At 32.3% G+C, this 13631-nt stretch overlaps 1 protein-coding gene across 21 annotated transcripts in view; it reads right to left on the bottom strand.

Annotated features, from left to right (window-relative positions):
* EPHA6 (EPH receptor A6) overlaps positions 1 to 13631 on the bottom strand; it is an 880674-nt gene that overhangs the window by 796027 nt on the left and 71016 nt on the right. For 20 of the 21 annotated variants that reach the window (XR_007407962.1, XR_007407961.1, XR_004811710.2 and 17 more), the window contains exon 2: positions 6935 to 6999. Coding sequence is in view for 17 of the 21 variants with exons in the window: in XM_025417283.3 (XP_025273068.2) it covers positions 6935 to 6999 (65 nt within the window). In the remaining 4 variants the exon portion in view is untranslated. Of the gene's footprint in view, positions 1 to 6934; positions 7000 to 13631 lie in introns of those variants that run through there. The other variant, XM_025417351.3, reaches the window with a different exon arrangement.

Genomic DNA, 13631 nt, shown 5'->3' with positions numbered 1-13631 from the left:
ACTGCTATAGGCTAAATTTCCAAATACCAATTTACTATGTTAAACAACTTGCATCATCTTGCATTATTCAAACCCGGAAGATCATCTAAGTCACAGCATGCAAAAAACACATATATTATATTTGAAATCAATATTTGCCACCTGAAAAACAAAGTTTTCTAATCTCTAATTGTCATAATTAATATAAAATGCAGCTTGATAGCCAATAGCACTTTTTTTTTCATACTGGCATTCAGTTTTCTCTTAATTCTTTCTGCTAAAATGTACTTCACTGTTAAAAAAGAAATTTTATTTTGAGTACTGGAGTGCCTGTATCTATGCCCTCTACAGTTTCATAACAAAGATCTGATCTACTATGTATATAAGTAGCCAAAACAGGAGAGTGGGGAACAAAAAATCTGGGACGTGCAAACTTTTCATTTTCTTGCTAAAAATACTATAAGGAATAAAAAAATAATGAAAATCTTTCAGGTGAGTTGATGGGAGTGCTTAAAAATCAAGTTCTTTGCAACAACACGAAGTATTTGTAATATTAAGTATAAATCAAATAATACCTTATGGAATTATGGAGTTATTATTATTATGAAATGTTATCTTTTAACTAACAGATTTTATTCAAGTCTAAGTTAATCATCAGTATGTGGCTACCCAAATCATTTATCTTTTCAGTTACAGTATCAAAACTAAAAAGCCACATGGCTATTAAATTTTAAGTAGTATCAAATATAAGTAATAAAGCTCAAAGAAAACAATGTAAGTCTTTAATCATGAAATTCCTTTTTTATTTTGCGAAGTCTTTCATTTTTCTGGTAGGTAGCAGTTACTTTTTATTAGTCAGAATTAATATTGAGCTAGGGTGCTCCACTGTGACATACCCCACTGCTATGTGGCATTGAATGGGACTCAATCTGTAATGAATAGTAAGGATTTTGAACATCGCATTTAACTACAGATCTTCTTACTGTATTATTTTCTTTAATCTACGATGTTATATATTGGCTAAAACCAAATTGGAATAAATAAAAAATATCAAAGGAAAGGAGTAAACATGAGTAAATGTTTCAAGAGAATTGATATGATTCTCCTTTAACACCTTTTCAAACTATGAGAACAAACTCAAGAGATACATATTTTTTAAATCTCTTCTTTTGTACAAAGTTATTGCATGAGCGGTATCTTTCATGTTTCTTTTCTCATTAGCATTAAACTGTCATGACTTCTTAAGGACTATCTCCTTCCCAGGAAATTTCCAAAATTAAATAGGTCTTTAAGCTTTGCAAAGGAGTAAGATTCAGTATTAACCATTTATTAGTTATTTATGGCAAATGAAAAATCTAGGGCATATGCCTATACTCCATATTTATAAAAACATTATCCACTAATAACTTCTATAGTGTTTTGTGAAAAGTTTTATTCATGCAGCATTCTTTCATTGATTTCATGGCACTATTAGCTACTCTGCTATATCATCACAATTTTATTATGTTAGTATAGTACATTGACAGATCAAGGATAGAAGGGACACTTATAGGATAAAGCTCTTAAGAGTTTTAAATTATGCAGACATAAAATTCTTGACATTAGACTGTGAGAGCTCTTATGAATTACAACCACTGGTTACCAAAATTTTTGATGTACTCATTCTTTTCTAACACCAAGCTTCATTACATATACAAATGCAATTATTCAATTTCACTCCATTTTCAATATATCAATGTTATATTACCTATATTTTGAATATTACCTACATTTTGAACATCCTTTCTTAACAATTTTCTAAGGTGCCTTTCATTTCCAAGGGTCTACATTATTATCTAAAACAAAACAAAGTGTTAATAATTTTTGTTTGTTTGTTTAACTGAATCCAGATAGTTTTTACTTTTAACTTCTATTTACTGGGAATGAGATATACATTATCTAAGTCAAATAAGACACTGAAATTCTAAGTCTTCTACAGTATGATTAGCCCATAATCAGTCTTATCTCCAACCATACAAATTATTCTCAATATTCCCAAAACTTAGTGTGCACATTTAAGAATTCTGTGCCTTTCCTCAAGTTATTCTCTTTGCCTTACAGAAGCTTTCTACCCTCTTGTCCAGCTCATATGGGATTCCTTCACAGTTGATCGGAAAGAGCTAATGTCACATCCTACTACCAATTTTCCCTGACCAGAATTAATCCCGCTTCACGTTATTCTTTCACAAATCATTATTCAAAACTACCTGAAGACTCTCCCTGGCCTTATGATTGTGCAGAATGATCTCTATACTATGAGGCTTCTGGAGCTATGCAAACACTCTAACAGGGTACCTGGCACTAAGAATATAAAATTGAAGTCTTTTAGATTGAATTCTAGACACTACACATTTTAAAGTACAAGTGATTTGATAAGCAAGCATTTCAGTAAATATATACATATATTTTTTTTTCATTCTTACAAACTTAAGAAGTCATTTGTTCAAGACTACTTAGTCATATATTTTCTACATTCTCTAACCAGAGGTATTTACCTCCTACTCAAATAACCAGTAATTGTTTTGTTCACAGACATTTAAATGTCTACTCCTGTAACTATATTAGCATGATACTACTGGCGGTCTGGTTATTTTAGGTGTAAAAAAAATTCTATGAAGTCATTTATTGAATCACATATTTTATACAGTATATAATTTCAAAAATATCTTAGTTCAAGTATTATAAAAAATTATCAATTAAAAAGTTATTCCTAAAAAATCCTTCATTCAGAGAAATACCAAGTATTCTTGATATCATAAAGTGCCAATTTTTTTAAGATTATATTTATTTATTCATGAGAGACACACAGAGAGAGGTAGAGACACAGGCAGAGGGATAAGCAGGCTCCCTGCAGGGAGCCCGATGTGGGACTTGATCCCAGGACCCCGGGATCACAACCTGAGCCGAAGGCAGACACTCAACCACCAAGCCACCCAGGTGCCCCATAAAGTTGCCACATTTATCATCTGGTGGTCTTTTCTACCCATGGCTATTTTGTAAAAACAACTGAAGTAGAGTCTCTAAATAAAAGTCCATTTTAGTTAAAATGGCCATTCATATTAGCATGGCTCAATAAACCTGACAACCTGGAAAAAGTCATACAATTTCAAATAGATATAAGTACAATTTTAATATACAGAAATAAATGGTAGTTTAAATATTGTAAACTGAAACATAAATTGTTTAAAGATTTATTTATTTAAGAGAGAAAGAGAGAAACAGTGTGGGTATGCGGAAGAGAAAAGAAGAGAGAGTCTTGAGCAATTCGATGCTGACTGAGGAGTCAGATGCAGGGCTTGATCTAACAACCTTGAGATCACAACTTGAGTCGAAATCAAGAGTTGGACACAACCAAATGAACCAGTCAGGCATCCCCAAAAACTATTTCTAAGATATCAAAATACTGTTATTTATTGGAATATAAATGTTTAGTACAGATATAATATAGACATTAAAATTCCATTTCACTTGATTATTAGGAACATTATGTACATTGAAAGTGTTGAATAATTTCTGAGATATTTGTGATCAACAACAGTAGAGTTTGTATAACAGAAAATATTTCTAAAGCATAAGGCTTAAGTGGAAGAAATCAAAACAGTCATAGCCTTGCCTTATCTTTGCATATGTGAAGGATTTCATGAACATTGCGGCATTTCTCAGATATAGGTGGAACCAATTTTTTCATTAAGTAGCTATGTAAATTTGGACGTATTACTTAAATACTATGAATCTCTGCTTCATCTTTTGTAAATGGGGAAAAATCATTCTCAGAATTTCTGTACTCTTTGAAAGTGCTGAATACATATTCTTTCAGAAATGTTATAAATTAAGTTTCTACAGATTTTAAATAATTTAATACTGATGTCGAGATGATTTTCATTCTCACCATTTTCAGTAGCCTTTTTCAAAGTTTTTCATCCCCACTGATTATTTCCTTACTTGTTTTAACCTATAAAGAGCATTAAATAAACTCATTTTCCTCAGTAATATACCTGCTTCACTAAAAGAGAAAAAAATTGAAGTTATACATTTTCTTTAGAACTTACATAGGTCATCTATCCATTTTATTGTTTCCCTGGATTCACTTTTGTTTCATCTAATCCATGTAGCTTCAATCTGTATCTATTACAAACTATGTCCATCAGCTCTCATTTTCAAGTATTTCTACTGCTTTCACTTGCTATGTATGCACTATTATTGGAGGATAATCTAAAAGTAATATAGCTCATTCCTACATTGACATTCCAAGGTAACTGAGTATTCAATTTACGTCTTAATGTCTGAATCCTCATGTGACTTTTCCCTCTGTATTTTATACATATTGGTCACTGGCCTCTATATTTCCATGGTAGAATTTTACAGGGAAAAAACAACAACAACAACACACATGTGTAGAAGATTAGTTTCTGCTTGGCTTTGAATTTTTGCTGCACTAATTCCTAGCTCCGTGACTTTGTAAAGGTTACTTAATGTACCTGAGTCTCAATTTCTATATCTTTCAATAGAGTAAAATTATTATTGATTTCTAGGACTCATGCAAGTAAACTGCTTTGAACAAAGCTTAGCATATGGTAAATGCTTGACAAGTATTAACCATCTCTTCCTTTTCCACCTTATTCTATCATACTTCCCCCCACCCCCCCCCCATGTTCTCCTTCTTCTCGTTTCTCTTTTTCCTCCTGCAAATCCGTGGCTAGTGTCCAATACATCCATCTCAATCGAGTACTATGTTTATCAAAGGGAAAAGAAATCTGAATCAATTATGCAAATGTAAACAAAAGTAATTGGCCTTTCATGGAGTTTCCAATGCCCCTCTCTGTTATCACTGACAAGATAAAGATGCAGGCTTTACTAGAAATAATTTTGTTTGAATTAAATCCCATCACTCACTATTTAGCAGCCTATAACTTGGTATTTTTTGTTCCTTACTCTCTTTAAGACAAGGTTTCTCCAACTGGGAAATAGAACAGTAAGGTTATTTCTAAGTCTGTAAGTCCTTGTGTCTCCTCCTTACCAGTTTGCTTTGAAATTCAGTTTGATCAAGACAAATACAATCACTGGGGCAGGGATGTAATTCCTTCTGTTCCTCACATGATTCTTTGGCCATGATTACAGGAGGCCAGTGATAATACAATCACCAATATGTTTTTGTCATTTTTTTTCAAACACTGGAAAAGTAGTGTTTATAAAGTTTCAAGTTATAAATTTATAAGTTCTTATAAATTACTTTATATACTGAGAAAGGAAACGTATATATCTTGGAAGGGAATTTAAAAAAAGTTTCATTCTCTTCTTGAAAGTAATTAATAAATTTGGCATGCTTAATACAGTCAATAAATAATAAATATTAATGTTTAATGAAAATAAGATGATGAATGTACAAGTATAATCTCAGTTCAAAGAAGTATTTTCAGAAATGGTTTGATGAGAGCTCTATGAGAATAAAATGAGAATTTCAGAAAAAATAAAATCAGTCTATAAAACAAACAAATCTAAAGAAACAAATAGCCTGTTGAAAAAAGACAGGAAGATGTAACTCTTTATTTACAGATGAAAACACATGTTAAATGAGTAACTATTGATATAAAAGGTCAAATTCAAGCAATAATATTTGAATGATTCTAAGAAATAAAATAGTTTTTGGTCAACTTCATTTAGATTTAAATTTGCATATGTAATAGAAAAAGCAATGTAAAAATATGAACCAAGAATCTGATGATTGAGAAAAATATAATTTCTTAAAAAAGGAAGAAAAGCTAACCCAAGTATACTTGAATAACGGTTGACTAGCTCCATGACTGAAAATTTTGCTTAATAAGACAAAACCTAAGTAAACTTCACTAACCATCCTTTTATTTTAACTTGAAATTAAAAAAAAGAAGTAGAAATATATTGCAATGTCAGAATGATGCAGAATACATTAAACCATATTAAAAAACAATTAAAACCACAGCTAACATATCAGGACTTGAAAAATCAGTGTTTGTAAATTATGCACCCTTAAATTACACATGCCTTTCAAAAGCAAATACTCTCAGCTAACAAAAACCTAATCAAAATGTTTCTTTTTGTCAAGTTCAAAAAACACATACTACTTTAGTATACTCATATTTTCTAATAAAAACAAACCATTAATATCTGTAAAATCCACTTCTGATAATCTAGAGTTTGCTTATGGACAAATATTCACTAAGGTTACCAAATTTAATGAACCTATATTACAAAAAAAACTGTCTTGAACTTACACACAGAAATTCTATGAGAAAACATACAAGAGACAGTCTAATATGTCACTATATTAAAGAACATATATTAGAAGAGGCCTGATGCAGCAGCTGCCCTCTCGTGTGGTCAGCGATGGAGCCTGCTGACATTCGAGCCCTTCTGGTTCCAGAACGCAGCTGGAGCAGGACCTGGGACCCATGGGCAGGGGTGGCTGAACCTTGTGCTCAGCTTCTATAGAGGAGCTCAGGCTGTCAGGGTGGCATCTGCACTATGTGGGATGGATGAGTGGGGAACCCTGGTTCCACTTAACAACTAAAGCCAACACCTTCTGCACCCCTTGAATGTCATTTTACCCTCCACCTTGGGATTTCTCCTGGGGCTCTTTAGTCTTGTGCTGACTTTCTCCTGTCCTTTTCCAGTTTAGAATAAGACCGGGCCGGGGGTGGGGGGGGGGGCTTTGTATATAAAAGAACACTATATGAAAGAATGACTAATTTAAAAGAAAGCAAAGATTTTTATACATCATTCTCATTGATTACAAGTCCTAACTGTACTTTAACCTTTTCTATGGAATTTTGGTAATTGCTAAAATTCATACTAACTAGAGCCCAATAGCATTGTTCCTTTTTCATAACAGATCCTAAAAACCTAGCAAGGATGAAAATTTTAAAAACATAATTAAACTTACCCCATTTAATGGATATGTTTTCCATCCTAGCTCTCCCAGTACAGTTGTTGTATCAAGCAACACAACTGGAATTAAAAAAAAAATTACATGAATTTTTCAAATGATGCAAAAATGTTATTTAAATCATTAATGTCAACTACCTTTACTATTATCCATTGCATTAGCTTTAATATGTTGAATTACTTACTTTACAACTGTGTATACCAGATATTAATATAATATTATTAAATAATATTAAATGCGTGATGTAGTTACAGCTTATTTTCAAAATACATAATTTGTGTTTAACAATACTAAATGAAATAGATAATTGAGAAACAGAATTAACAGTCATTTTTTTAAAGGTTTTATTTGAGAGAGAGAGCATGCACACATACAAGCAGAGGGGAGGGGTAGAGGAAGAGAAAGAAGCAGATTCCCTGCTGAGCAATGAACCCAATGCAGGGCTCAATTCCAGGACCCTGAGATCATGACGTGAGCCAAAGGCACTTAACTGAGCCACTCAGGTGCCCCTTAACAGTCGTTTTTAATAGCTGGCTTTTAAAACTGATGAATGTTGATAGACGTAATTGAGATGACATGATTGCCAGTTGACCCTTGAACTGGACCCAGGCAACAGGAGGCTCCTCACTCCCTTCCCCCATGCCCAGAATGTAAACTCTGCCCACAGTGGGAGCTGTTCCAAGGACAGAGCCTTGAAAGGGTAACACGTTGTTGAGACCACCTGGATAGTACACATGACTCAACCCAGTTAAGGCTTCTGTGCAAACTTGAAGATTCTGGTGGGTGAATATGGAAATCTTGCAGCTGCCCAAGACAAGTAAGTTCCCTTGCATATGAGCCCTCCCACCTACCAGTTTGGAGTAGTCTGCCTCTTTCTGCAGTCTCTCTTGGCCTGCATGAGTAGGGGACCAGTTTGTGAGCCAACAATTGAAATCATCACCTTTGCTTCCCCCACCACATTCATACATAGTCTTTTTTTTTTTTTTTTTTATGATAGTCACACACAGAGAGAGAGAGAGGCAGAGACATAGGCAGAGGGAGAAGCAGGCTCCATGCACCAGGAGCCCGACGTGGGATTCGATCCCGGGTCTCCAGGATCGCGCCCTGGGCCAAAGGCAGGCGCTAAACTGCTGCGCCACCCAGGGATCCCCATACATAGTCTTTTTATATTACAGTAAAGAAAACCTGTATTAACACAGGCTTCTGTAGCTTCTTTTAATGTTATTAAACAGCCTTATATATTGCAAAGTATGAAAACAACTTATTTTTAATAAAACTCTCTTTAAAGCATAGATTATATTATTATCATATGTGAGGGTAGACTGACAGCTAAGGGAAGCCAAGGTGAAAATAAAAAACCACGTTGTCTTTTTCCCTGACCAAAAGTTACTGGTCAGAAGGCATCATCTGGTCAGAAGGCAGACATAAAAACAAATGGCTAGAAAATATTCTGTTGAAGTTTTAAATGGAAGATTATATAATAGCCTAGCAATTAAGTTACTAATGTTAAAGCTAGTAGGGAGGTCTGGGAAAATTTCACAAAGAAGATGCTGACATGGGACAAAGGGGTCCTTCAGTCCGATGTGATAAGGAACAAATGGTTTACTTTCAGAATAAAGTAGCTGAGCCATAACTAAATCAGATCAAATGGGGAGGATTTTTGTGGTGTTTCCAGTAGGTAAAATGTGCAGGGCCCATGATTCAAATGTTAATTTTTAATTTTATTTTTAACTACTACATCCAAGTCCCCTAAACGCTGTATGTCATGGATCATACTCTAAAAAACAAGGCTTTGGTATTTCATCATGAGTTTTAGATCTTCACATAGTTAAGGAAGTGAAGTTTTCCATTTGTAGTTTTTAAAAGTTCCACAGAGGGTAATGAGACACCAGACACACTGGAGTCTATTGTACGGATTCTGTGGTTTTTCTTATTTGAATCACAGGTTATGTCAATTTTTAAGCATGAAACCATGTATCATGTGTGATTTGACATGAACTCTAATTACTCACTGTAGAATATTCTTTCAGTACTGTTAAACTCAATTTAATAAATATACATTTGTAAATCTGAGTTGTAATTCTTTAAATTTTACTACGGAAAATTCTCATATTTTAGAATGTAGAGAAAACAGTAAAATGAACCAACTTATAGTCCACCTTACTTCACCTGTACATCTTTACCCACTCTATTTCACTGCAAAGTTTCTTTGAAGCAAATTTCAGTAATATTACCCATAAAAATTTCAGTATATATATCTAAGATAAAGACTTCTTTTAATATAGATATTTTAATACAATATCTTAATGTATTACTATAAGTAGTAATTCCTTAATGTCATCAAATATACAATCAGTGTTTAATATCCCTATTGTTTCAACTTATTTGAACAGAAAAATCAAATTCCAAGTAAGTGCTATTCATTACAGTGAGTTGACATTACTCTTTGTTTTTCAATCCATAATTTCCCCCAATAACTTTTTAAAAAGTCAGATCTACTGAGATATGATTTATTAACCAAAAAAATAATCACCCTTTTTGAATGTATATTTCTATGAATTGTGGCAAACTCCCACAACCAGGTAACCACTGCTACAATCAAGCTATGGAATATTTCCATCACCCTCAAAATTCCCCTTGTGATCCTTCATGCTGAATTCCTTCTACAGCCCATCCCCTGGCAACCACTAATCTAATTTCTGTCCTTATGATTTTTGCCTTTCCCAAAATGTCCAAGGAATGAAATTATATAGCATGAAGCCTTTTGAGCTTGGTTCTTTCATATATAGCTCATATAGCATAACACATCTGAGATTTATCTATGTTGTTGCATTTATCAATCATCAGTTACTTTTTATTGTTGAGAAGTATTCTATTATCTGTAATTCCCTCATTGATGGAAATGTGAGCTATTTTCAGTTCGGGATGTTATGAATAAAGCCAGTAAAAACTTTCAAGCATAGATTTTTTATATGACCCTATGCCTTCACTTCTCCATGGTAAATAGGGATTCCTGGGTTATAGGGAGAATGCTAGTTTTTAAGAAACTGTCCAAATGTTTTCCAAAAATAGCATTATCGGAATATTGTTTTCCAGTTGCTTCACATCTTCAGCAGGATTTGGTGTTGTCTAAATACCAAATTTTTAAGGCATTTCAAGAGTTGTACAATGGTATCTCGTTGTTGTTTTAACATATTCCTTAATGACTAGCCAGTTATCTTTCTCACTACTTGAAATCAAATTTCCTGGAAAAACTATGTTATTTTGTTCCACAATCTAGGTTTTTCTAATTGTTAGATATAATGGAACATACTCCCATTCCCTTTATTTTCTTTAAATTAGTAAATCTATTTAGTAGCTTGATCATATTCAAGGTTCATTTATTTTTATTTTTTATAAAATTAAAAGGAACATACCAATGTCTACTAGGGTCATGTCAAAAAGACTTGAGAACCAACTTCCATAGGCTCCCACTGGCCAAAAATGGATAATCTGATCATATACGCAAGATTAATGATATAAGGAAGTGAAACACTTCAATTATGTTCAAATCCCTTCATTTATAATGATAAAATACACCTACTGCTAACTTTGCAAAATACTAGGAAAGCATTATTTTAAAAACTGGTAAATAATTTGGAAACAATAAAACATTTATTTTACTTTTTCTATACAAAATACGAATAAATAAAGAGTTATGAAGGAACATTTCTTTTATTAAAATAGTTTAGGTAATAAATGAAGAAGGAATGACTGAATTAGACTATCTCATTTTCTACTCCTAATGAATTAATAGATTTAGCTAATGGTTTTCAATGGCTGCTAACATCACCTAAAGAGAAAAAAAGGACACATAAACGGCTAGAGCTTTTTAAAAGTTTCTATATAGTTTCATTTACTCCCTATTAACATAATTTCTAACAAGTCTGGAAGAAGTACAATAAGGATGGTATATATAATCATCACATGGATCACATGGATATATATATCTATATGGATAGATATCCATATATATATCTATCCATATATATCTATCCATATAGATATATATATCCATATATATATATATATATATCTCCTATGTGCAAACACACACACACACACATATATATATACACATTCATTCTCATACATGCACACAGATCATACAAAAACACTTGATGGCATTTGGGTTCATTCTGTGTGACAAAAATAAGTTCACATATTAGATAAAAAGCTGAAGATATCAATATAATAAATATTCAAAGCTATTGGCTTATCTCACTATCAAATGAAAGTCATTTGCATTTTTGGTATATGCCATTGAAAAGAATTCAGAAGTATTAATACCAGTATGTACTTTTGGGTACTCAAAAGCTCAATGTTACTCATTGAGCATATTTACATTTTTGAAATACATCATTATTTCCCTGCAGGTTGGCAAAATAGTTATACTAATTCACAGTCACTGTAGGAAAAGTTTTCTACGTATTTTATTCCTCAAGTAATCTCCACATTGTCCTATAAGTTGTTTCTTTTTCTTAATACCTAATTTACAGAAGAGAAAACTGAGCCTCAGAAAGGTTAAGTAGTTTTCCTTGAGATCAGAAATAGATTTGGATTCCAACCAAGGACACTGATGCTAGGATGACCTTTGTAAAACATTTAAAACCTTTAAACATTTTAGCTGGTTTTTTTCTTCTCCTTTTTTAAATTTTTCTTTAAATTCCAGTTAGTTTACATACATGATAATATCAGTTTCAGATATATAATATAGTGATTCAACACTTCCACAATACTTGGTACTCATCACAAGGGCACGTCTCCATTACCATCACCTGTTTAACTCATCCCCCATCCACCTCCCTTTTGGTACCCACCAGTTTGTTCTCTCTAGTTCACAATCTGTTTATTGGTTTGCCTCCCTTGTTCTCATTATTGTAGATACAGAGAAACAACACTATTTCTTTTGCTGATCCAAAATCTTCATAAGTTTTTATCCTAGTTTTCTCATCAATGCTTTCTACAGAAAATTTACCAGTACTGCATACAACAAATCATGCCACTTAATTCAAGGGATTTATTGGAGCTGAGTGTTCAAAAATCTCTAATATTGAATTTTACCAGCAGGGATTCGTTTTTCATAGATTGGCAAATTAATTAATTGGTTGATACAAATATTTTTTCTGAAACACTGTTAGGCTGCTTGGTTCTCAATATTTAGTATTTATAAACTGTGAAGTATATTCACTTCAAAACAAACAAAAAAGGACACTATGTATATAACTATAAAAGTGTAGATCCTTAGAATTTTTTATTGCTTATTATCCTCAAGAAACAATATTGATAAACTTGCTTTATTTTCCTCTCTAAACTGTAAACGTACCTTTTAAAACTTCCTAAGAACAGTAAAATTTCAAACTGGCATTCCTGACAAGTGAATGATAAACTGGTATCAAAATAAAACTAAGGAATTTGGGATTTTTAATACCATTATATGTGATAAATGTTTAAATTTTACTATTTGCTTCATATATAAAACCCCCACAAATTCAGGTTTTTCAGGCACACTAATTGCATTGAACCCAGCAAGGTGAGAGCTCCTCCTGCTGGCTTTAAACAAGAGTTATCTAATCCCTGGCAGAGTGCAAAAATACTGTAAACTTAAAGAGGAAAAAGTCACCACATCAACATAAACTTCAGTAAAAAGTCAATACTTTTTCCTTTTTAATTAATGGCAAGCTTTTAAACACAGAATGATTAATACTTATTATTTATGTAAGAAGTACATATGAAAATATATTTATTCATATAATAAGGAAATTAGATAAATCAAAAATAAATGGAAGTAGTAGTAGGTTGGTGATATCAAAATAAAGTTTTGAAAATATGTTCATTTTGTTTAATAAGCAATGTAATACATAGAGTATTTTTGCTAAACCACATACAATTTTCCTATTAACTTTTAGAAATAAATTCACAGCATATTGTATTTCTCCTTGAAAATATCTCTTAAATTTTTAGTACTCCCTTTACTCATCCTTTTGGAAATTATCAGAAAATTTCATTGTGTTCTAAAAGACTGTATCAAATGATAAAGACAAGGTTGATATTACTGGATTAAATGAGATTAATTAGTACCTAAGATTAAAAAACTCAATGTTAATTTCTTGCCCTTGAATAATTTACCAAGTCTTTGCCTACATCCCTTTTAATAAGCTTAAGAGATATTTGTTTTAAAGTTTATAGTATATAATACATCATCTTTACTCCAACTGCACAAAAAAGGATACGATTTTATTTGTATATCATTCTGACAAATTAAGGAAAAAAAATTGATCATCCCACTAAGAAGGTAGTTATTCTTTCAGGATAATTTTGTTGTAAAAATTCGAGTTAGTAGCATGTGAATTGAGTCCAAAGATTTACCAATATTCTCCAAGACACTTCATGTGAAAAAGAACAAGGCTTTTCTTCTTATAATCATTCAATTTAGAGTCTTTATTTTGCAAATAAATCCCAGAAAGGTAAAGTTCCTAGTTACTTAGTAAGACAGTAGTAGAGGCTTTTGACAGTTAATGCCAGTCATGTTCTGCTGACTGAAACACATCCTATCACCCCCTATAGCTCCAAACAAACTAGTAAATAAACAAAGGGAATACTGACATTGTGATCAGATATAATATAGTCAGAAAATACTTCAAATCATAGATAA

Source organism: Canis lupus, chromosome 33, assembly GCF_003254725.2.
Source record: "Canis lupus dingo isolate Sandy chromosome 33, ASM325472v2, whole genome shotgun sequence".
Taxonomy (NCBI): Eukaryota; Metazoa; Chordata; class Mammalia; order Carnivora; family Canidae; genus Canis; species Canis lupus.
The sequence above is the reverse complement of the archived record's forward strand: the minus strand, read 5'-3'. Positions and strand labels throughout refer to the sequence as shown.